At 43.9% G+C, this 25,924-nt stretch overlaps 1 protein-coding gene across 4 annotated transcripts in view; it reads left to right on the plus strand.

Moving 5' to 3' along the window:
• Nucleotides 1–25,614, plus strand: part of Wt1 (WT1 transcription factor) — a 45,458-nt gene extending 19,844 nt beyond the window's left edge. For 2 of the 4 annotated variants that reach the window (XM_034495579.2, XM_076929371.1), the window contains 5 exons: nucleotides 16,064–16,160; nucleotides 18,928–19,078; nucleotides 21,113–21,202; nucleotides 22,015–22,107; nucleotides 24,234–25,614. In XM_034495579.2, the coding sequence (XP_034351470.1) occupies nucleotides 16,064–16,160; nucleotides 18,928–19,078; nucleotides 21,113–21,202; nucleotides 22,015–22,107; nucleotides 24,234–24,355 (553 nt within the window). In that variant the 3' untranslated portion in view covers nucleotides 24,356–25,614. The remainder of the gene's footprint in view (nucleotides 1–16,063; nucleotides 16,161–18,927; nucleotides 19,079–21,112; nucleotides 21,203–22,014; nucleotides 22,108–24,233) is intronic. The other 2 variants (XM_076929373.1, XM_076929370.1) reach the window with 1 other exon arrangement.
• The last annotated feature ends 310 nt before the right edge of the window (nucleotides 25,615–25,924 follow it).

The following is a 25,924-nucleotide window of genomic DNA, read 5'->3' on the forward strand; positions in this document are numbered from 1 at the left end:
GCACATGAGTGCACAGGTAGCCAAAGCAGGAAACGGGCACATTCTTTTCTTACTCTCCACATTATTGCCTTGCGATACATTATTGCCTTTTGAGAGGTTCTCTCACTGACTGGGAAAGCCCACCCCTTTTCATTACACTGGCTTACCAGCAAGCTCTCTGCCTCTGGCTCCCAATGTTGGGGTTACAGGCACATGATGCCATGCATAGGTTTTTGTGTTGACTGCTGGGGACTTGAACTCAGGTCTTCATGCTTGTAGAGCAAGTACCCTTACCTATTATATCATCTCCTGAAGCAAGAGATTCTTTTTTTCTTTTTTTTTTTAAAGTGGTTTCTTAGGAGAAGACATTTCTGAGGAGTCCTTTCTGAGCATAAATTCCCCATTTTGAACACTTCTATTTCAGACCAACGTCTTGTTCTGTCTACTTTGTATTTGTTTGAAAACATGTTCTTTGTGTATTCTTAATGGCTGCTGACTTCCTAAGGCTGCTGACAAACCTCAGCTACCCTGTTGGCCTCTGTTTTGTCTCTTCTGAAGAAAATAGCCTACAAAATGGAGAAACACATCAACCTTGACTGTGGTCCAAGTTATTAGAACAAGGAGGAAGTTACTCTCTGGGGACAGGGTAGGGGGAGTGGGAAATCCAACACAATAGAAACTCAAAAGGAGTGCTGAGGACAATCAATGTCCCTTTGCTGCTCCAAGAAGTTCACAGACTGTTGGGAACACACAGTATTTGACCTGTGGATGCTGGAAAGGAAAAATCCAGAAGACTCTCAAAGAGTGATGTATGGGGAAACAACACTGTGTGTTTTGGTGGGGCCAAGGCTGTCAAAGCTGGAGAAAATCCCCACTAGACATAGTCTCATCTCCTAGAACCTCTGCCAAAAGAGATAGCTGGGGCTTTGGCTGGGAGCTCAGGCATGGCCGCACCTTCCCTTGGCGCCTGCGCACACAGTACCTGTCCCGGAGATTTACTTCTTGAAAACAGACAACCAGCTCTTAAGTAGTTCCTGGCACTTCAGATGCCAAAGCAAAGGTTGGGAGACTTGATTCCGGGAATACGAGCAGCCCCGTTAATAGAACATTCCTGAGCTTGCTCTTTTAGCCCCTGCCCCAAGCTGTTCATTTCCTTCTTCCAAATGGCTCAATTTATGCTGCTGAAAGCAATCCCCTCCCTTTGGGGCTGCTGGGCTGGACTCCTATCTCACACATGCTAAGGAAGTTCTCCGCCACACTTCTTTGTTTTGGCCTTGCCTTGGACCTGACAGAGGTCTGATAGATCTGTTTGAAGAATGGACTCCTGCGTTTGCTGGAGACAGAGACTTCAGGGTAGTGTCCTCATCCCTTTAGCTACGGGAGGACAGGAAGACTTGTTCTGCTTTCTTGGTTTTACACTCCCACATCCCTTTCCCTTTGAGCATTTATCAGTTTGTGCATTTAAATTTTAAATTCTTTAAGTAGTTGTGAAAATCAGAGCATTCAAAAAACTGCAGTGATGTGGGAAGGCAACCGCCACTACCTCCACCCCCAGGAGTGGTCCAGCAGAGGGTGGTTATTAACACTGTGCTGCACACTCCTTTAGACTTCCTATATATACACTTACCCCTGTGCTGTTTTCTCTCTTAAGAAATGTTTGACTCCACCTATTGAGGCCAGTAAATGTATATTGACAAGCCATCATCAAATTAGAGTTTCAGACCTCATGAGTGTGTTGATTATTGGAAAACAGTCCCTTAAAATTATCTTAAAATTATTTCTAATTTAAAAATATTTTTGAGCCTGTAGGGTTTGGGTTTTTTTTTCTTTTCTTTCTTTCTTTTTTTTTTTTTTTTGCCTCAAAACTATGTTTATAACTGTTCAGTTTTAAGGTCAGAATTATGTTTCGTCTCGTCAACACGAGAGGGAAATGACAGGTTTGCTCAGATCAACCCAAGACAGGAAAGGTGGTAAAGGAAAGTAGTGCCAAGGAGCCAACTTGAAAATGAGGATGGTGGTGGCTTCCACACTTGAAGATGAAGTGAGGTCACTGAGGGCTCTGGTGGGTGTGGTGGGAGAATGAACTGTGTGTTCTCAGAAGAGAGGGCACAGCACATGAAGGAAGGATATCTTATGACTCAAGGAATATTTCAGATCCGGCTCTTCCCGCCTTTCTGAGACCACCTCCCACCCCACCATTATCCTTCTCTTTGTCATCTGCCCAAGACAAGATAGTAATCTCCAGCTAGGAAAATGAAATACAGACTTAGAATGTACGCTATTAAAAAGTCATCCAAATGTTTCTCAGAAACGAGGGGCTACTGCATATTTCGGTAGGTGTTTCTCTGCTGAAAACAAGCACATTCATTTGTCTTAGCTGTCTTCCCAGTCCCTCACCTGTGAAATGCAGCGCAGATGGAGTGTCCCGTAAAGTAGAGATGCTTGCTTTATCTAAGATGAAATCGGTCTCTCCCCTCCCCCCATTAGAAAATAACACAAGTTTCTCATTAAAAATAATTCAGGCAGCGCTAGAACATTACAGAGAAATCACCTGTCATCTCACCGCAAAGATAATTTTTAAAAAGCAACATTTGTTGTGTGTGTATCTGCAGAAAGAAAAGGTTGGAGACACATCTTTATTTACAGCAGTTATCCCTGCATGGCTTAGAGAGAGTGGGTGGGAAGACTGATAGATGGGTGTAAGAGATTCTGAGCTGCTAGGGTGTAGTTCAAGGGCAGTGTGCTTGCCTCGCTTGCCCACGGGCTCATGGAGGAGATGAGTGCACATAACCCATAAAGACTTCTTCAGGCAGGTCTACAGAAATGGGGTTATACACGCAAGACGAGGGCTCTGCCTGATTGGGGAAGCAGGTCAGGAGAGGGTGGTTTTCTTTTCTTTTCCTTATTTTTTTTTTTTTTTTTTTTTTTGACTTTTAGGTAACAGGAAGCATAGCATATTTGTTTGCTGATGGGAATGACCAAAATAAGACCAAAGGGATGTTGGGAGGGGGTGGTGGAGCAATGTAGGTGAGGGGGGAGAGGCCCCTTAGGCTCTGCTGAGAGGTGTAGTTAGAAGTGGGACAGTCATCTAGTAATGGTATTGCTTTGCCGATGTTCTTTGTTTATACACGGTCTCTTTCTTGTCACATGTACTGTAGATATTTTCTTTTTTTGTATTTTAACTTTTGTCAATGGCTATTTTCTTCCAGTTAAAAGATTTTTATTAGGTGTTTGCCTTTAATCCCAGCACTAGGAAGGCAGAGGCAGAGAGGCAGAGGGGCAGAGGGGCAGAGGGGCAGAGGGGCAGAGGGGCAGAGGGGCAGAGGGGCAGAGGGGCAGAGGCAGAGGCAGAGGGGCAGAGGCGGAGGCGGAGGCGGAGGCGGAGGCAGAGGCAGAGGCGGAGTCAGAGAGGTAGAGGCAGAGAGGCAGAGGCAGAGAGGCAGAGGCAGAGAGGCAGAGACAGAGAGGCAGAGGCAGAGGCAGAGGAGGCAGAGGCAGATGGATCTCTGGATTGGAAGCCAGCGCGGTCTACAGAGTGAGTTTCAGAACAGCCAGGCTACACTTTGTCTTGGGAGGAAAAAGATTTTTATTGTTAGAGTATAAATCATAATCTCTTCAAGAGTATGATTCACTTGAATTATTATGTAGGGTTTCCATTGTTTCTTTGCCTTGAGTTTTTTTTTTTTTTGTTTGTTTTTGTTTTTGTTTTTGTTTTTTCCTCTCCTGGAGATAGAATCCAGGTCTTCCTGCATGACAGTGCCCTTCAAGGTCATTTTGCCTGCATATATGCCTGCACACCAGAAGAGGGCACCAGATCTCATTATAGATGGTTATGAGCCACCATGTGATTGCTGGGAATTGAACTCAGGACCTACTGGACTAGTGCTTTTAATCTCTGAGCCATCTCTCCGGCCCATCAAGGACATTTTGAAGGGTAGTTTGGAAGATTTTTTTTTTAAAGTTTTCATTTCTCATGTGCCTCCATTGCAACTGGAAATGCAAGAGTCTCCAGAACCCTGTGCTGATTCAGAACCTGAGTTTTGAGAACCATTGGTTCTTTTCTAGGAAAGTTTTCATATAGTTGGAATAGCTTTTCTCAGATGCAAGAGCACATGGCCTCGCCTATCATTTAGGTTGAGGGCACTGCTCTTCTGGTGGAACCAGTAGAAGCATCTGGCCATAGAGCCAAACCATCAAGAATACAGAAGAACCCAGCAAGTTAGATGAACTAGGGATTTTGGTAAATTAGCACCCCATGGCCAGTGATGTATAAGGAGAGTCCACATTTTTCTTGTGTGGTCTGATGATGTGGTCAGTGAGACTATGAGTTCCTGAGTCTGTGTGTTCATGCAGAAAGGGAAGTTCCTAAAAGTTCTAAAAATGTTCTGCTAAGCATCCAAGGCCAGAGGAAACTGGGTAATAGATTATCTCTTAGCTCTGTTCTGAGTGTGAAGCCTGAGATAGGCTGGGAGAAGTCTGAGTAGCTAATGCATGTGGTGAGTGTTTTGATGGCTCTTAAGGCTGATTTATACAGTGGAAGGGCTGGCTAGAACCACTGAGTCAGTGTCCCTTAATAAACACTGGCTGAGGACTAGGCTGCATAGTAAATGGAGACAAATAAGCCATATTTATAAGGAAACTTTTCAAATGGGAGTATAGTCAAGGTTTAGTGAGAACCGTGTGGATGGAATAAACAGGATCCAGTCACCTTTAGATGACTATTAGATAATGCCCTTGTGCATAGGTAAAATCCAAGGGAGAATTCAGTAGGTTATTTTATTGTATTTTTTAAATATTGATTTTTATTATTCTTTAGTTATGTGTACATGCACATATTAGAGGATGGTTTTCTATTGATTCTTTAACAAAAAGATTCAGGAAAGAATCTTGTCTTTGCCTAAATTAGTCTTGTGACTGGGGCAGGCAGTGGTCTGGTTGGTGAGATCTCAGCCATGTATTCTTTCTCTGAGAATGTGATTAGATGAGGAGGCTACCAGAAGGGAACAGAAGACTTTGTTATTCAAGGACAGGGCAGGGTGGGGGAGGGATATCTGTGGACAGCAAAACAAGAGGTATTCAATGAAGAAGTTTTAGAGGCCAGAGTGGATGGTGGGGGAGAGTGTGTGCTTGCTCTCCAGACGTGGAGCTGAACGCCATGGTATGTGTAAGCCAGGATGGAGTAGTAGTGGGGGGGTGAGTGACAGAGCATGCTCTCAGTCTCATAAGGAAAGGACTAATATGAAGTTATTACTAAATTAAATATATTAGGCTGGAGAGTTGGCTCAGATGTTAAGAGCACTGGTTGCTTTTGCAGAGGATCCAGTTCAGGTCCCAGCACCCATGTAGTGGCCCACAATTGTCAGTAACTCTAGTTCCAGGGGATTCAACACCCCATTTGGCCTCCTAGCTACACCAGACACCAGGCATACAAGCAGCCAAAATACTCATATAATTAAGTAAACAAACAAAGAAATACATAGAATCAAATTAAGTATATTATTGAAAACTGCTCAAGCCTGGCAGTGGTAGCACATGCCTTTAATCCTAGCATTTGGGAGGCAGAGGCAGGTGGATCTCTGAGTTTGAGGTCAGCTTGGTCACCAGAACAAGTTCCAGGACAACTAGGGCAACACAGAAAAACTATCTCAAAAAACACAAATGTATTCAAGCCTACACAAAGAGCCACAGGCAAATGAGGAATACTGAGAGCAGGAGAAATGGTCTTCTCCAGAGAGGAACACACCAACTGGTTATACAACACTAGATGGTTAACACTGAAAACCTACATACAAGTAATGCAATACAGACTGAAGAGAATGTATTGATTCTCTTAGTAATATATATGTATATAATTAGACATGTGTATGTAATAGTAATTAATGAAAAAGAGGCTATGAATTTGAAAGAGAGCAAGGAGGGGGTCCGTGGGGGGGTGGCTGAGGGAGGAAAGAGAAGGGTAAAATAATGAAATTATATCATAATTTCAAAAAAAATAATTAGAAAATATTAAATGAGAGCCTAGAGATAGCTCAACAATTAAGAGCACTTGCTGCTCTTACAGAGGTTGTGGGTTTGGTTCTCAGCACCCACATGGTGGACCAAAACTATCCACAATGGGATTTGATTCGCTCTTTAGAACCAGGTACCATGTGGTTCATGTTCACATATGATAGCTCAGTAGGTAAAGGTGCTTGTTGTCAAGCCCAAGGACCCACCTTCAGTCCCCAGGACTTGATGGTGGAAAGAGAGAACTAATTTCCACAAGTTTCCCTCTGACCTCCAAACATGGGCCTTGCCACTCTCATGTGCATGCATACACATAAACTAATTAATTAATACATTATTTTCATGAAAAGCAAAAAAAAAATCATTTATTTAATCTCTAAATTGAATCAATACTTCCCAAGTTAAAATAATAGCCGGTTCTTTTCTAAGGATATTTTTGAGGAAATTCTCTGCTTTTGAATTATCAGATAATAGGTAGGGGTGTGTGTAAATCCAGTTGGATTAGCTTGGTTGTTTTAAGTTTTTATGTTCTGTGCTGTTAAAGCAGGCTCATCTTTCTAGCTTCCTCTTTATACACATAAACATAGCACAGAACAATCTTTTTTTTTCTACATGTACTGTATTTACACAATTTCCCCCTCCCTTACCTCCATCCAAATCCACCCATACACTCTTTTTCAAATTCATGGCCTCCTTTAATTATTTACACACACACACACACACACACACACACACACACACACACACACGCAAACTGCTGAGATCACTTTGTGTTGCTCCAATGTTCACATGTATAGATACAGCTGACATCTGTCAGGGGCTTGTTTCTGGAGAAGACTGATTCTCTCCCCTCTCAGTAACCATCAAGAATCTGTAGCTTTTCAGCTCAGGGTGAGACCTGGTGATATGTCTCCCATCCACAATGGTGTGTTAATGGGTGTCATTTGGTCCTGTCTATGAGATCATATCATTGAGACTTCTTGTGTGCAGCTTCCCTGTCACAATAAAAGACAGTACCTTGCAGCAAACATCTTGGTCCACTGGCTCTTACAATCTTTCTGCCCCTTCTCTGGAGATGTTCCTTGAGCTTTTGGCATAGGGGTTGTGTTGTAGATGTATCAGTTGGGGTTGGGGTATACCACTAGTATGTCCAGCATATTACACACCAATGTGTTATAGTCACTAGAAAAACTGAGTTGAATTTCACAAAGAGGTGAATGTGGTATATGGTTTCGTTCTTAACACCTATGTATGTAGATTCTACCTTGCTCTCAGGTGACCACAGTCAGACAGAATGAAATAATACATTGATGTATATGCTTCTATGGTAGGTTGTCACTAGTTGTGAATGTGGATAATCAGGGAGCCCTTCATCCCCCGCCCCATAAGATCTCATCTGCATTTGTGAAAGCGGGTTTTGAAATTCCTCTGGCTACAGGAAGCTGGATGTTAATTTGGTGATGCTTTACTCTTAAGCATTCTGTGGCTGACTACCAGGACTAGCCAGGCTGATTACTGGGTCTTGTGGCCTGAGGTGTTCTGAGACTGAACAATTTGAGTTGGCTTTGGGGTGAGCATTCCTTAGGAGGCTTGTGTTGTTTGACTCTGTTGAGTGTTCTCTCTTGAAGCCTTTGTCTCTGCTGATGTGGGAGATAGCAGGCCAGGTGGTTGGTAGCTGTTTGGCAGGCTGCTGCCTCTGTCAGACTTGCAACCTCAGACCTTGAAGCCCTGCACTTCTAAAATCAGATAATTACATCTAGAGGCTTGGCTAGCTGTGGGCTTCTTTATCTTCAAGCAAGGAGATTTTAGTGAGGCAGCGTTCAGTCTCAGCTCGGTGCTTAACCTTCATAGAAGTCCACAATTTCTTAATGTGGCTCCTTTACTCTTTTTTCCCCTTAGATTGCAAGTTAGACAAGGGAGTGATGGGCCTCAGGGCTTGAAGGAAAGTTTATTGTCAACACCAAAAGAAGACAGGCACTTATTTGCATGTCTCATGGTTAAGCCCTGGGCTTTGAGGATGGAGAGTACAGAGAGCCTTCTGGGTAAATTCCATGGTCTGATACATAAGAGCTGGAGGCTGTCTGCACGGTTCCCTGATGAGCTCTGTAGAGGTGAGAAGGCAAAGGCGATGATGGTGTGAGAGTAGGTCTTACACACCTGGTCAATAACTAGAGGTGGGGGAGAAAACTCACAGGCTCCATCCTTGCTTTTTATATTTATATTAAATGCTAATTGCCTTAAAAAACTTGTTTTCTCTCTTTTCTCTTCCTTTCTTTCCTTCTTTCTTTCTTTTCTTTTTTTTTTTTTAACTTCTGTTGATAAGGGATTTCAGGGAAGCTCTGGTTTTCTTCATCTGGAAAACCTCAATTCCTTTTTATTAATCTTCTTGTGCCTGTGGAATATCAGAATTAATCATTTCTTAAGAAGCCTCTCTTTGAATGTTTTGTGTCTTTCCTGAGCCAGACCACAGTGTACACATTTTTAGAAAGAAGCGGGTTTATAATTTGTGTTCTGTGAAGGATACTTTCGTTTTTCTGTAAGCTTTCTAAGAATGTGTGTTGATGCATTTTTTTTCTTAAAGCTGTGTAGGAAAAGCAGACTGTCTCAGGACACACTTTATACCGTCTACGCTGCTGTGGGGGAAGGGAGGGAGGAGATGTGTGCTGGGCTGGTAACTGCTTCTGTATGGTTCCATGGAAAGAAAAGAGGTTGGTTTGGTTAGAATTGTACAGTTTGGACTGTAAGCAGGCATTTCTATCAGTTAGCATTTCTCTCTCTCTCTCTCTCTCTCTCTCTCTCTCTCTCTCTCTCTCTCTCGTGTGTGTAGGCCAGAATCCAATGTCATGCATCTTCCTCAATCTCTACCCACTTACCTTAGAGCCACTCTCTCACTGAACCTGGAGCTCCCTGATTCAGCTAGGCTGGCTGTCCAGAGAGATTGAGATTGCAGGTACACTTTGCCATGCTGGATTTACACTTTTATTTTATTTTTTACATCAGTGCTGGGGATCTAAACTCAGTTCTTCATGTTTCTGATGCAAGTACTTTACTGAATGATCCATTTCTCTTCCCCTACTATTGGGCTTATTTTTATACCCAGCTAAATACAGTCTCACAGTAGAAGCCACAGTATGCTGTACTCAACTTATTACACCCATTCCTGTCTTCTCTCCTCCCCTCCCCCAGGCTACACAGTTAAAACATCAAAATGTCTGACTTGAGTCAGACCCTGGAGAAAAGAGCTGGAGGTCATTCAAGTGTCATGATGATAGAAAATGAAATCGTACCACAAAAATTGTCCTGCTTATTGTAAAGGGAGAGAAAAAAAAATAGACCGAGCTGGACTCAGACCTCAGCTCTGTCATTGGCCCTTCTCTGACATTGGACATAGAACCTAAATTCGCCTTAAAACCCAAAATACTTTGTAATGCAATGACATTGGTTACTATGGAAGCAGCAGTGAACATTTATTTAATGTCTATCCTGTTCCAAGTGTTGCACAATGCTTCCCTGACCTGACTTGGGCTTCTAGCAGGCATATAGGGCTGGTGTTATTATTTTCACTTTACATGGAACAGGAGCCAGGGAGGCTAAGCATTGGACTAAGATGATGGGTGGATCTTTAATGATTTCTAGATCTAGGTTGTATTCAAGATGAAAAATACAAATTTTATCGATCTTCATCACCAGACTCATAACTGAAACATGGAGTGAATAATTTTTATGGGTGTGGGAGTAACTGAGTGTTACAACCACAGACCTCCTGGATATTGTTGGGATATGGTCACTTGGTGATATTTAACTTTTGCTCCCTGAATAGTTCACCTCTTTAATCTTCAAACAGAACTTCAAAATAGGGTATTAGCTTCATCCTGCAAACGATGAATCTTGGATACAGAAACAATGAGATGACTCACTAGCCACGTGGGGAAAAATTAGTGGTTAATGTAGGTCTGGGACTCAGACTTTTAGATTCAAGAACGGTGTGTCCCCAGAGTAATCTGGAGATGTAGAATCCAGATGAACTTAGCTTTTTCTACTGCATCTGCAAGAACTGGAACACACTGGTTCCCCCAGTATGATAGGCTGACTACCTAGAGATACCCAGATGCTAATTTCTGAAGCTGTGCATGTAGACTTACATGGTAACAGGCAAAACAATTCAGCCAAGGTCTTGAGGTAATGATAGTGGATGATCCAGGATAATCTGGAGGTGGGGGAGGGCTCCTTTAGAATAGGGAGACAGTGGGAAACTGGACTACAGGAAAGTAGCAGGAGGTAAAGAGGGGGTACAGTGTGAAAAAAAGGGGGGATCAAGACATGTGGGAAAGTACCAGAACTGAAAAAGATAAGGGAAGAAACTTCCCTTGGAGTCACTGGAAGAAAGATATCCACCCAGTGCCTTGAGGCTTAGGTTGATTTTGAGTCTCCTCTCTTTGAGACAGGATTTCACTCTCTGTCCCACCATTTCACTCTTTGTACTCACCATGTAGCCCAGGTTGGCCTGGAAGTTGCAGCAACCCTCCTGCTTTAACCTCACAAGTGATGGGATTTTGTGGCCCGGAGCTGTGTGGGGTGAATTTGCTTTGATTTATACCACCCCGATTTGTGCTACTTTATTACACACAGCAGTCCTGAGAAACTAATGTTCTAGAATTAGTGGTATGGCAGGGAGGGCTTCCTGTCTGTAAGGTCAGTGTTTAATCTCATTGTTTAATAGGTTAGCGAAGCTGAGTAGCTAAAAGCTGACACCAATAGCTGAAAGCTAGAATCTAATCTAACAGAAATGGTCATTCCTGTTGTGTACATATAGCATCCCCGGGGGCTGGAGAGATGGATTGGTAGGTAAGAGTACTTTTTGTTCTTGCAGAGGACTTGGGTTTGGTTCTCAACACCTACACACTGCTCATAGACATTTGCAGCTCGAGTTCCAGGGGATCTGTCCCCTGTTCTTACCTCCATGGGCACCAGGAACTGGAAGAGGCTGGTACCCAGTTTTCAAAGGATCAGGCAAGTCTCTACCTCTAATTGGCACGCAGGAAGAACACAGCAGAACTAAGATGGAGAATTTTTGGCTGATAGATTATGCTTCGCTGATTGGCTTGGAAGCAGGGGATGCAGATTAGTAGCTCTTCGATCAGAAAAAGGTTTTTAAAAGGGATGTTATTCGCATGAATGCAAAATTCAAGGAATCTTGGAGAAGTCCTTCAAGAATGGGAACCAATGCCAGCACTAAGTTCATAAGACAGCCATCGATGGGCCGACAGAGATGTGATACACAGGTCACGTGGCCAGGTCACTCTCAGTTGAGATGCTATTAGTTCTTTGGAGTCTACATCATTTACTTCTAATTTATTTGGATCCATTAGGGTGTTTGAGTTTGTGGCTCTGCTTTAAGCAAAAAAGAAGCAAGCCCACATTTTGTTATCAAACAATTGTCTGCTTGTCCGATCCTCTCTGAAATTGGTGAAGAATGAGAGGTGGTGGAGGAGTTGAGAATTTCAAGTGAGAAAAAAAGCCATTGTACTCCGGAAACCCAGGAGCAGTAAGGGAAAGTTACTAAAGTGACTAAGCTGGATCTTTCAGAGAATTTGAGAAAGAATACAGACCAGTGAGAACGAGAAAGTTTCTCAGTCATACACAAAACATAAGCCCAGGTCTATTGCTATTTTGTGGTAGGATCACCATTCTGAGAGAAGGTAACTGCTAGGTCAATCTGTATTACAATGAGATATTTGATAGTTCTTTTTGAATTTCTGTGGGCATGATGGAGAGGGGCTAAATGCTTCCTAGGTGGCTTATCATTGGCTGGGCAATCGTACCAAAGATGGCCTAAAGTGTCTTTGTCAACCTAGTGTGTGATTTCTAGAACACAGTGAGCTCTTTCAGGCTGGGAAAAGAAACCACATTTCCCTAGTTTCCTCTTTCACAACCTTACCTGTCAGTACCAAAGACATTGCCCCTTTCCACCTGGGCCCATGGCTGCCAATCATGTCTTAACTATAAACCTCTGTGGCCTTCTAATGATATTAGCCATAGAGTCGTCCAATCCTTTCCCTCTGTCATTCTGTTGAATCAAGCTCCTATTCTTAAGAGGAAGATTAAGAGGTAGCAAAATAGGAGTGTTGTTTTATGAAGCAACAATTTCTTAGCCTAAGAAAGGCCAGGCTTACTCTTGCTGGGTTCATATACTTGTCTATGTGCACATCTCACTTTCCCTTTATTCCCCCTGTTATCAGTGTTGGATGGTAGGGAAGTCATTGCATGCATTTGTACCCTGAAAAAGGATCCCCTTGCTTATTTGTCATGCTGGCATCCACACTCTGCTCTACAACCCACTTTTTAGTTTCAGCTCTTTAAATAATCCTTCCTGTCTCTGGGATGTTCTGTGACTCTTTTATTTGGAATGTGCATCCTTGCCTCTAGGAAAATGTTCAACATGGCTGCTGCACCTCTTGTCATTCTTGGCGGGCTTTGTAGCTCTAGGCCTTTGGGAGTCCTACCCTCACTTGGACTTCATTTGGTTCATCCATAGCAGAGTCATGGGCTTTGGCAAGAAGAGTTGTCCTGGCGTAAAGCTTGGTTTCACCCATCTGTCTAAGCCATCAGGTGGGTCTCAGTGCTCTGTGGTTGTGTTGGCCATCATCATCTTCCCAAGCCTTTCTGTCTCAGGGTACCTTCTGCCCTTAGAACCATCTACTTCCGTTTTTGAGACAAAGTCTCTTCACTGGCTTGGAATTTGCTAACTAGGCTAGACTGGCTGGCCGGTGAGGTCCAGAAATCTGCCTGTCTTTATTCCCCATGGGCTGGTCTTACAAGCACACATCACCATGCTAGATTTTTATGTTGCTTCTGGGGGTTGAACTCAGTTTCTCGTGCTTGCATGACATACACTTTACTGGATGAGATAACTCCTCAGCCCTGGGATGGTGCTTTCCGAATGTAGAGATGATATGGGGATGGAAAACAAATGTTCTGGAAGCCAAGTCCAGAGTCTGAAAAATTTCAGCAGTTGGAATGACTCCCTGTCAGACAGAGAGAGAGAGAGAGAGAGAGAGAAGAGAAGAGAAGAGAAGAGAAGAGAAGAGAAGAGAAGAGAAGAGAAGAGAAGAGAAGAGAAGAGAAGAGAAGAGAAGAGACATTGGTTAAATATTGTACTTGGTGCTCTGGGAAGACCACACTGGGAAGCAATCTGACTTACAGGAGTTCTACCATGTGGAATGGTATGGGGACATAAGAACAAACAGGCAGGGACCAAATCTTTTCCTTATTCACAGACTTGGTAGAAGAATTGAGTGATAGGGGCAGGCATGGTTGTGTTTCTAGTGACTTCTTTTGTCACTGGCTTGGATGACTGAGGGTTAATGCTCAATAAACATTGAGTGACAAAATACTTTCTGTCATTGGACAAGAATCTTGATGAAAATCTGTTTTCCATGCTCCCTGTTTCCACTGTTGAAGAACTCAGCTAACAAGAGGAGAACAACTGTCAACACAGATTGCTAATTCTCCCCCCACGAAAATTTGCAAATTATAATTTGGCTTAATGCAGATGGTGAACCACGTAAAACCAGTGTCTCCCAGTTGCTGAGGCACAGTGTCCTATAGCCTATTCAGGCCTGGTCTTCTTTGTGCTGCTACAGTCATTGCAGCCACGCTTCCTCTCCTGTGTTTGGAAGAGTATGTTAGGAAGGCATCACGTTCTCACTTTCCTGTTGAGCACATTCTGAGGGTCAGAAAGGCAGATGCTGCCTGACTTTGGTGTTTCTCCGCAACTTTTGTATGCTTGACCCTGGTTTAGTTCTCTGAGGTTCCCCCTCTCTTGGCAAGATGCATCAGATCACTTGATGGAGGATATACAGACATGGCGTAGTATAGGCTTGGGATCAGAACAGCCTCCTCCTTCCACAGACTGTCCAAAAAAGACAAACCTTTCTTTCTGAAATGCTTGAACCACAACTCAATGTGAAACTCCACAGCTGGTGTGGCCCTGGCCTGTGTGATCACCACAGCCTTCCTGGCAGACACTTCTCTTTTCCAGGAATTCTTTCCCCTGGGGAGTTAGGGATGAGTCAGCCCTAGGCCTTCCCCAAGTCCATCAGACAGAGTGGGCTGGTCCACTAGGTCACCTGTCTGTCCCCTGGTATCCATGGTTCTGGAGTAGCAGCGGTGGAGGGGCAGATTCTAGTCAGTTAATTTTAAACAATGCTACTACAACATTTATTATCATTTTGTATGTTTGTTTCTTTGAGAAAAGGTCTCATGTAGCCTAGGCTAGTCTCGAACTCCTGATTCTTCTGTCTCCACCTCCCAAGTGCTAGAATTATAGGTATGCACTGCCATACTCGGCTTGCTCTGAAGCATTCCAAAGACACTTTATTGCTTTTACATGCCATAAAGTTAAGAGTGTACGGGACAATAGTTTCTGATAAAGTCACAGACTGTGTAACTGTTCCTACAGTGTTAGGACATTTTCAGTAATCACTCCCATGTTTTCCTCAACTTGCCTTGTCCCAGACAACCAACCACTAAGCCATTTACTCTGGACATTCTGTATAAATGGAATTCTGCAGCATATGGTCTTCTGTGCTTCAGTTATTAAACTCACTATAGCGTATCAATACTTCACTTTTTCTTGCCATGTAATATTCCACTGTGTAGATAGACTTCATTATTTAGTCCTTTATCAGTGGATTGCTGAGTTGATTCTCATTTCTGGCTTGTGAGAACAAAGAATGCTAATGAATGATATATACATGTGTTTCCCACTCCCCCCATCTGATTTTATTTCTCTTAGGAATACACCTAGGATTTCTGGATAAGAAGGCCACTTTTCAGTTACATTTTGGTGGTTTTATGGGTATTTTTAAAGTAGCTGCTTCCTGTCACAGAGATGTGCATGCTCATTCTCCCTCCCCACAGTGATTCTCAATATAATTCTGATAGATTTGCAAATGTGGGCCAGGATTTTTGTGCTGACTGGATTGGAAATAAAATCACTGCAGATAAGATTCCAGGACTGTACCTAGAGGAGAGAGTCTTTTCAGAGCAGAATGCCCACAAAGAGTTAGGTGGCCATCAGTGAGTGCTGGATAATTGTCCTTCATGGCAGGCTGACACAACTTCTAGGAAATGCATTGCTTGGGGGTATCTTGGAACTACAAGTAAGGGTGGAGGGGTGTGGAGCTTCCAAAAGATCAATGTAAGAGCTCCTAGGCTATTTGGGGGTAGGGGGATGGATCAGTTAGTAAAGTTCTTGTCATACAAACATGGGGACCTCAGTACAGCCTCCCAGATCCTATCTAAAAATATCCAGGTGTGTTTGTAATCCCAGCTCTGGGGAAATGGAGAGAGGGAGGGTGGGTGGGGGATCTCTAGAAGTTGCTGGGCAGACAGCCTAACTGAATTGATGAGGTAGGTCTAGGCTCAGTGAGAGACTCGATCACAAAAATATAGAGGGAAGAGAAATCAAGGAAGACACTGGATATCTTCTTAGGACTCCACATGAACATTCACACATATGCACATGTAGCTGTGCGTGCGAACACACACACACACACACACACACACACACACACACACACACACACAGAGTTAACTTGATCTGGAAAACTGATCAGTGGACTGAGTGGAGCCACAGACGTGCACCCCCCACTCCCTTCTGAGGACGTGACATCTCTTCTTGTAAATGTCATCACTTTCTTGGTGCTATCTGGTAAGAACTGAGTCATGAGGTGCCGACAAAACCCCAGTGTACTTCACACGAAGCCTGAAGCATTCTGCTCATTCCAGAGATACTCCTGCCGTCAGCCGCTGCTCGGACGGTAAACAACTTGCCTGGGATGAGCTCCTGCCACTGTGGCTTTTTTCTTTTTTTTTTTTTTTTTCTGGCTTGTTGAGGTACACAGCATCAGACAGTTTGCCTCTGAGGGTGAATTTTGGGGTGGGGTGGCTGCAAGATGGTAACACATAGATGTAATAGCCTCGGATTTCACAGAGGCCTGTTCCCGAGTAAGCCTATGGAGGGAGGTAAGACTCTGTATTTCCAAAAGAACTAACTTGAGTCTTTTGTTTGCAGCCACGCCACAGGGTACGAGAGTGAGAACCACACAACCCCCATCCTCTGTGGTGCTCAATACAGAATACACACCCACGGTGTCTTCCGAGGCATTCAGGTGAGTGTAGGACGCCCAGCCAAAGGCCACCTTTTCCTCTGCCCACATGCTCTGCCACACTTAGCTGAAGGACCTTCTAATCTTGAGGAGCTGTCGGAGGTGGGTTCAAAGGAACTCCTTACTCCCCAAAGATGTTACCTTGCCTGACTGCCACAAAGATCCTTCCGGCAGAATCTCACCTCTCTGCCTCTACTATTTTCTGCTTCTCTATGGTGGGTGGTCCACTTCTTGTGTGTGGGTCATCTGCACTTGAATTAGTGACCTGGACCCTTGACTTCTAAGATTTGATCTGTATAGCAAAGTGCTCAAAGGTAGACTGTTTTGTCTAGTGTTTATAATAGCATTAACAACAGCACCGCTTGTGGTTAGGCATGTTCTATGTGCTGGGATTTAGACACAGACTTTAAAAACATGGACTTGATCTAGCTTCTAGGCTTACACAGAATATTCATAGAAACTATAGTCTTCCTATGTCCTCCTGCTCCCACATTCACATCATGTCCCTGGTATGATACACTTGTTACAATGAATGTTATTTGTAACTGGCCAGGCAGTGGTAGCCCATGCCTTTAATCCCAGCACTAGGGAGGCAGAGGTAGGCAGAGGTAGGCAGATCTCTGTGAGTTCAAGACCAGCCTGGTCTACAAAGTGAGTTCTAGTACAGCCAAGGCTACACAGAGAAACTCTGTCTTAAAAAACCCCCAACAACAATAACAACAGCAAAACAAACAAACAAAAAAGAATATTGTTTGTATCTGTCTGTCTATCTATCTAGTATTATACAGCATAGTTTACTGTTTCAAAAGTGCTCACCACCTTGCATCATGCCCCTATTCCATTCCTCTCTCCCCAACAATCACTGCCCCTTTCTCAGAACGTTCTTGGATACAGTGTTGCATTTTCAGGTTAACTTCTTTGACTTAGTAACTTGTGTTTATGATTCCTGCATAAACCACATAACTAGTAAGTGGGAGCTGAGGTGTGCAACACACATTTTATCAGACTCCATAATCCTTGTTTGGCTGATTAATATTGTTTATTGGTAGAAATAAAATAATACTGTTGGTCAGTGGAAACAGGAAGGAGAGGACTCCTGGGTGAGTGAAGAATCTCAGAAAATGTAGCTCATTCAAAGGGAGGCCCTACCTGACCCCAGGCCTCTTTTGGACAGTCAGAACCACAATTACCAAGGACTTACATCTGTTATTTACAAACACAACTCAGTGGCTGACACAGAGAAGTAGCCAGAGTGTCCTTTGGAGGGAAGCTAAGACCCTGGAAATAAGTTGCACGTGGGCCAGGCCCTGTGTGGTGTGGGCACGGAGCTCGACTTCATGGAATCAGTGAAGTGTGCTCTGCCATCACAAGACTCTCTATGGTGAGGAACAAACAAGTCTCAGAGATGCAGAGATGTGACAGAAGGAGTTCCACAGCAGACACCATCAGCATCCTTCAGCAGACGGCAGACTGACAATAACAGCTGCTTTTAGTCTGTCTTATTCCTACATGGCCATCATCTCAGATGAAAAGAGATGAAGAAGGCTTATTGTGCCTTCCTTCCCACCAGATTCTGTCAGATCCACTGTCAGAGCCTTTAGTAGATGCCACACTTGCTGTGCAGGTGTTATGTCCCTACTTATTATTTTTCTTCTAGAATATGCTAAACAAACCACTAGCCTATGATCCACTTGTATACCACCACTAGCCCTGGAAGAAAAGCAAATATTGACATACATTATGACCTAGTAATACAGTATAGTATAACATACAGAATTTTCCTTACCAAATAAAATAAAATAAAATAAAAAAATAAAAAGTGCCCTCTCAGGGCAAGACAAACAAACTAATAACAAGAATGTGGGTGTGTGAGTGGATAGATTGGAAGACACATAGAACAGGAAGTTACTAGCTTATAGCAGTAGTTCTCAACCTGTCTTGACCCCTTTGGAAGTCATATGTCAGATACCCTGCATATCAGATATTTACATTATGATTCATAACATAGCAAAATTATAGTTATGAAGCACCAATGAAATAATTTTATAGTTGTGGATCTCCACAACCTGAGGAATGATATTAAAGGGTTACAGCATTAAGAGGGTTGAGAATCACTTATTCCTGTGTCAGCTGTCCATGTCTTTGGCGTTGGTGGGCACACCTGTAGTTGAACAAGTAGGAATTATTTCTAATATCAAACGATTATACTACAGGATTCTGGTGGACTCAGAGGCCCCAGATTCAAAGACTTCTTTAGTATTTATTTACCAGTTTTGGCCTCATTCAGTCTCTCATGTGTCTCATGTCTCTCTCCAGTAAGAACGTTCTCATCCATTTTCTGGCTGAGTTCATAATCATACCGTCATGTTTCCAATTGGAAGGGCATACATTCCATCTGGGGCTCTGAAATTCTAGCCTTCACTATCTTAAGTGAGAGATAGATTGGGCACTCTGTAGACACTAATACTTCTTCTCTAGAGGTTCTGTGTCAGGGACCCCAAAGAAGCTTCATTTCAAATCCTAGTTCTGTTGATCAGTTGTAACGATAGAAGAATACTGCATTGTAAAATTTCCTACCTTATCATCCTTTAGTGATGTCTGCTACAGGTATCTAGGGTATGGAAGTGAGGTGAACATTTTGTTTTTGTCTCATACCAAACCTATCTTCTCTTCTTTCAGTACATTTCAGTGTTCAGTTTCCCATAGGATTATTCCATTAATGTTCACATATAGTACAAGGCCTCCATTCCTCTTATATTTTTGCCTGCAGGATGTTCGGCGTGTATCTGGAGTGGCCCCAACTCTTGTTCGGTCAGCATCTGAAACCAGTGAGAAACGTCCGTTCATGTGTGCATACCCAGGCTGCAATAAGAGATATTTTAAGCTGTCCCACTTACAGATGCACAGCCGGAAGCACACTGGTAAGTGTGTCCACTGTCCAGACTCAAGCCACAGTGAGTCGTGAGCTCCTGTTCTGGACTCTGACACTGCTCAGGACACAGGTGACTTGTGGGAGAGAAAGCTTGCGTTCTGAAAGCCCAGGCCAAGGTGACTGAGGCTGCAGGGATGTTTGCATGTTGGTTTCCCATCCTTTATTAAAGAATCCAGTAAGGCATTTTCAGAAAGCAGAGCAGGGCGGTGAAAAGCAAATGACATAGAGTAAAAGTGACACTTGTTTGAATGTTTCGTTCACCACCAACTGATGAGACCTTGAGTCATCATCACCCAACATTTTTCTGAACTCCAAGTGCTTTCCATGAAGACAATAACGCTATACACTGTAGCGTATAACACTATACAATTCTCAAGCCTCGTACTTTAATTCAAACTGTGCTACAGGAGTTGTAGCTATAACACACCTAGCATAGGACCCATGTCTCCAGGACTGAAGAAATGGTAGTGTTATTCCTGATGGACTATTAGCATCTTTAACAGGGAAGACAAGCCTGGGATAGGACAATCAGATGACTCAGAGATTGACGGGCAAGGTCACTCTAAACTTAGAAGGGTAGATCCAAAGACACATGAAGATGTTCTGGAGTCAGTTCTTTGATACAGAAGGCCATGAAGTTTCCAAGCAGGCTGCACCAGGTGTTTCTTTTAACCTGTCACTGAACACCTGACAAATGGGTTCATTGTGGCTCACTGTTTGGGAGCATGGTTTATCACGGCTGGGAAGGTATAATGTTGGGAACATCCTTAAAGCTGTAGCAATGGGAGCACGAAGCTGATTGTTCACATCTCTGGATGAAGAAGCAGAGGGAGACAGAAGACAGGGGATGGGAGCCAGAAGTGCACCAGGTTATGCGCCTCTAGGGCCACGCCTATGGCAGCCCACTGTTTCCTGTTAGGTTTCACCTCCTAAAATGTTCCACAAGGTCTCAAGTACTATGAGCTTGAGACCAAGGGGTCAAGTGCATGAGTCTGTGGGAGACATTCCATACTCAAACCATAAGATAGTGTTGCAGAGACAGCAACATTTGTGAAGAGTGTGTGCTTAACATGTTGGTGGGTAGGAATGGGGACATAAAAATGAAGGGTGAGGAGGACTCAGAGTAGTGAGCTCAGCTACAGGAGACACAGAGAAGACCAGGGAAGCACCAGAGGGCTTGAGAGAGGATAGGAAACTTGGAGCTCTGTCCATCAATGGAAAGACCCTACTGACCACAAAGTAGCTAGCTCTTTATCCCAGAATCCAGTGAGTCAGAATTCTAAGAGGTGGGAACCCTCACAGGGCACTCATGGGGGCTTTTCTCCCAGCATCTGACTGAACTTTCCTTGTGGACACAGGGGTGGGGCTCTTCTTTCTGAATCCAGGGTTGCACAATCCCACTGCTGACTCCGCTCAGATTAAAGAACAGCAATCTTGCTAAATGCTTCAGCTTCTGGTTTAACTGGGGGATCTTACAACCATGGAGTCATTTATGTTGGGCCCAGGAACAAGAAGTCAGTAGCAGAGAACACCAAATCTCCAGGTCATAAAACACAGTACAGTTCATTTACAAGGCCAGCCTCCAAGGCGCATCTGTCCGAAATTCAATCTCTGATTCAAACATGGACTTTGAAACAAACCTTTTGTTTTGTTTTTTGGCTTCTCTAAATAGTCCGTGCTAATATATGTATTTTTCTGAGCATTGCCTCAGTGCTAGGCACCAGTCTGCCCTTCTACTTGGACAGTCTGGTCTAGTCTGTTCATGGACCCTTTGATGTCAGATTATTGGCTCAGTTGCACAGTGAAGGAACTGTACCAGGGTATCGAAGTCACTCCCTTCCTGTGTCCACAATCATGTGTGTAAGTGGGATTTTATTTTCCCAGAAGTCTACAGCACTACCATAACAAGCTTCCCAGAAGTGCTCTGGGCACTTGGGACCCCTTCATCGGCATTCAGGGGGGTTTCCCTGTGACGAGGTTTGCTTCCAGCACTGTACTCAGAATGACATGTGTTTTCCCTAAGGTGAGAAACCATACCAGTGTGACTTCAAGGACTGCGAGAGAAGGTTTTCTCGCTCAGACCAGCTCAAAAGGCACCAAAGGAGACACACAGGTTTGTAGGTTCCCTTCTCATTGGCAGCAGTCACAGGCCCTTGGGTTGGAGCTCCTGTCGTGACTGTCTTCTCTGTTGAACACAGATGAGAGGGTGATCTAACTGTTTAATCTTTCCAGCTTTCTTTCCCTCACCCGGAGACTTTTCTTTTAAAAAGAAAGGGCTGTAGAGACGATGGCTCAGCAGTTCGGAGTACTTGTTCTTGCAGGGCGGGTTTCCATCATCCACATCAGGCGGCCCATAACTGCCTGTCCCCACAGCTACATAGGACACTCTCTTCTGGCTTCTGAGGGCAATGCACACACATGGCATGCATTCACTCACACTCAAACACACGGACACACACATTCACACATCATAAAACAGTTTTCCTTTACAAAGGAAAAAGAGGAAAGAAAGAAAGGAAACATCTCCTGTTTCTCTCAAGAGCCACAGCAGCAGTGAGATTCCCTCAGCAGGCTGCTGGTAGACTGACGGTCAGTCAGGAACCAGGGCAATGGAGAGAACCGGGTTTGCAGTGACTTACTCTCCTCAGTCCCTAGCACTTGTCTTCTGGTAATTACTGGATGTTTGGGACTAGGAAATGTTTTTTTTTTTTTTCCACGTCGGGAGCAGTTCCTGGAGGTTGCTGTACAAAATCAGGTGGCTTCTGCTGGGTCCAGGGATCAAAGAAATGTGAGGTCCAGGTAGACCCAGACCTGGCTGATGTGAAGGATATGCGGGGCTTCTCCAGCTGCCAGCAAGCCCACCTTATGTGTCTCACTGTGCCCCGAGTTGCTAGGGCCGAGGCTAGACCTTCTCTGTCCGTTTAGGTGTGAAACCATTCCAGTGTAAAACTTGTCAGCGAAAGTTTTCCCGGTCCGACCATCTGAAGACCCACACCAGGACTCATACAGGTAAAACAAGTGCGTAAACTTTTCTTCACATTTATTTTTCATTATTTTCTAAGCAACTGTTGAATGAAACTGTTTGTGATGAGAGAGACTCATGTAAAAGTTCTAGAGTTGAGAATCCATTTAAAGAGTGGCTATATCTGGCTATCTTTATATGATAAATGATAATGTTTTTCAGAGAAAGGGTCAAAGAGCATTGGGTAGGAAAGAGATGGGCAGGGAATGTCCAGGGGATTCAGAGCAAAGGTGCAGAGATAAACTCACCTCCACTGTCCCCAGTGTACTGTATTACCAGTTGAACAATCAACCTACAGCATGATCAGAAATTCAAGACACTCTATTCTGCTGAGAGCTTGAGTTTCATACCTGATCAGAGAATGTACTCCACTTACTTAAAGCTCCATGAGGAGTCTAGGTTTCTGCCAGATTAACACAAACTCATGGATATATTTCCTTATACGTGTTAGTGCACAGGGAGGAGAATGGAGGGTTGACAAGTGCTTGCTGCTGAAGCACTGTGCTTGTCCACAAGGCTGGTGAGGTTCACAGTGGAATACCACCGCCCTTCTTGCTCATCTGCTTCCTTAGGAAGCAGGATCGACTCTTAGGTTAGCCCTTCATCTTTACAGCATCCTTGGAAGAAGAGGAGGGTAGGCGGTCTTAGTTCTCACGGACCAGATGAGTCTGTGGGTGGGAGTGATTCAGTGGTTTGTTCAGAGCCACAGAGCAGTTGGGCTTCACCCTCAGTGGTAACTGCTTCTGCCCACCTCATCTTCTTGGAGAAAGAGCTTGAATTCAAACAACCATCCCGAGAAGCCAGGGGATCGAAGAGGGAGCCAGAATCAGCCAAGCTGGGTGCCGCTGAGAGGACCAATCTGAGAAGGAGCTGAGAAGTGCCCAGGAGGAGGTAGGAGTGTCAGGCAGGAGCCAGTTTAGGAGAAGCGGATGGCCAGTGAAGAGTAGGAGGAAGCCATGGCATTGTAAGTGTCTGGGAAAGTACCGGTTCTTCAGGACAGACAGGTTATACCTTAGATATGTCAAAGCACCTGTGTCCTAGTGATGGGGAGATATGGCTTAGTCTTCTTCTTTGGGTATTTTTGACATATTGTCTTTTAGTTGGTCCCAAATTCACAGTCTATCCCTACACACCTCCCTCCCTGTACCCGTGCTACCAACAAACTGCTTGATGCTATATTTGATTGACCACCCAGTCTAGCCTCAAAGCACCACATCTTTAGAGACATTTCTCAATGTCGGGTATCAATACCCTGGGAAGATCCTCCAGATGGCACAGGGATTGTTTCCTATGGCATTTTCTTCAGCAAGCCCTGGGGATGTGATACAGGGATGCGTGTGGGCTTTAGACTTAGACATGTCTAGATTCAAATCCTGCCTGGATCTGTCTGCAACAGCCACCCCCTCCCAGTCTGTTGAGTGAAGATAATATTTCTTTGTGAGGCTGTTTTAAAGGCAACAGACATAAACTTTTAAGTGATGCTTGGATGCTAGGCATCACATGCAAGCTTTTTATTGTCTTTACTGAGAATCGGAGCTCCCAAGATAGAGCAGTCTTAATCATTTGCAACCAGAACGTCTGCTCTAACACAGTTTCTGAGTCAGACTCTGCACTAGAAAGAAGCAAATAGGGTACAAATTGGTATCCATGATTTATTTTAAATCATCTATATATAAAGAGTAAAGCTTTTGGTCCCAGATCTACTTCTGGCCAGCCATCAATCAACAGTGTCCAGGGTGGTGGTTCAGTAGTGCTTGCAGATCAGGTCCTACTTAGCCAGCCACAGGGAAGCATTTGCACATGTCACAGAGCATCCTTAGAGATAAAACAGAGGTTTCCCAAACCTCCTTAATTTATGAGTTGCTTAGAGATTTCCACAAACTAGACTTCCCTCCCATTCCCCAAGTTTTCCATTTTGTTATATTTACAGTGCTTCTGGTTATCAAGCCCTCGAAAGGCGTTGCTAATCCCAAACTGCCAGTGAAGAGCCAGTTGGCTAGTTTAGGGAATGACCCATGGGAGTCCAGGGCGGGTTGTGGTGGTTTAACTCGGGCCTTTGATAGTTGAACCTGTGCCCAGTCATTCTGCTGCAAGTGTCTCTGACTGGCAATTGTGTCAACAGGTGAAAAGCCCTTCAGCTGTCGGTGGCACAGTTGTCAGAAAAAGTTTGCGCGGTCAGATGAATTAGTCCGCCATCACAACATGCACCAGAGAAACATGACCAAACTCCAGCTGGCGCTTTGAGGGGTGCGACCCGGAGACAGTCCAGCATCCCAGGCAGGAAAGTGTGCAAACTGCTTCCAAATCTGATTTTGAAATTCCTCCCACTCACCTACAAAAAGACACGACGGTGGATCGTCATCCGACTTCCAAGACAGCACACGTGTTTGATTGCATCCAATCAGGTTTGCCGGAAGGAGTCGGTGCTTTGCCCACTCTCGGTTAGCTCACAGGCCTGAAAAAAAAAAGGTGGCTCATAGTGTCTAGAAAGTCCATTGCTGTTGTCTGAATTTTCTACCGTTAGAAGAACCATTGTTGATAATGTCCCCCGACTTCCTCTTCTCCTTTGTGGTCATTTCTCCAGGATTAGAGAGATTGTTCCATTCTCTCTCATGGGATATTTATAGGCCAGGGCATGTGTATGTGTCTGCTAATGTAAACTCTGTCATGGTTCCCATTTACTAACAGCCATACAAAGAAATAAATCAGAGAGCAAGGCACCAGGGGCATGTATCCTGCAGAATTCCAGAGGTCAGGCTGCAAACCTGGAAACCTGGAAGGCCGGATGTAATTCTACCAGGCGATTTTTAAAGCTCATAGGTTTCGAGTAACTGCATAGTGGCTTAGAATTAACTAGAACCCCTGCATAGTTGGGACAGGAAGGAGCCTTCCTGTTCAGCTATCCACTGTTAACATTAGCACTGGGCTCTTAAGACGTGATGTTTCAAGAGCAGAGTTTTTTTTTTTAAGTGTTTTTGATTTATTTCTTAGTTGTAATCAGGTACATCTTCAGAGATGTACTTTCCTCCTCATGTGAAGGAAGTGGAAGATTCATTTCCATCATCTGGGGTGTCTTTCGAGTGTACAGACCACACTGGCTATGTGGCATCAAGTTGTAAAAATTAAAATGACTTAAAGAAACTAGGGGCTGGTCCAGGATCTTCACTGGTAAGACTGTTCTTAAGTAACTTAAGTATCTTTGAATCTGCAAGTATGTGGGGGAAAAAATATATATATTATTGTGAGGAAATCCATTGTTTAAAGGTGTGTGTGTTGTTGTTGTTGTTGTTTTTAAAGGGAGGGAGTTTATTATTTACTGTAGCTTGAAATAATACTATGTAAATATATATGTATATATATGATGTGCTCTTTGTCAACTAAAATTAGGAGGTGTATGGGTATTAGCTACATCACTGTGTGGATGTCAATCTTACAGTGTATTAATGATAATACTAAAAATGTAACCTGCATTTTTTTTCACTTGGCCATCAATTAAAGTCTATTCAAAAAGAAGATGCAGGAGTCTTTTGTTGTATTGTGTTTAAGGTCAGTCGAACCTCTTTTAAACAGGAAGTCATGTCATCAACACTGATAGCTACCAGTAACTGCCCATCCAGGTCCCTGACCATTAGTTGACTTCTTTTTGTTGGGCTGGGAATGATCCGTCTTCAGAGTTGCAGGGGCCACCTTCACTCTTCTCCATGAAGCAGGCGCCCTTGTGTGGTGATTGGCTTGCTCATGGTGTGGTGGACATTGTGGTTCAAGGCTTATTTTAATCGAACAATCACTGCATCAGGTCCAGAGCAACAGAAG

Source organism: Arvicanthis niloticus, chromosome 2 (assembly GCF_011762505.2).
Source record: "Arvicanthis niloticus isolate mArvNil1 chromosome 2, mArvNil1.pat.X, whole genome shotgun sequence".
Classification (NCBI taxonomy): Eukaryota; Metazoa; Chordata; class Mammalia; order Rodentia; family Muridae; genus Arvicanthis; species Arvicanthis niloticus.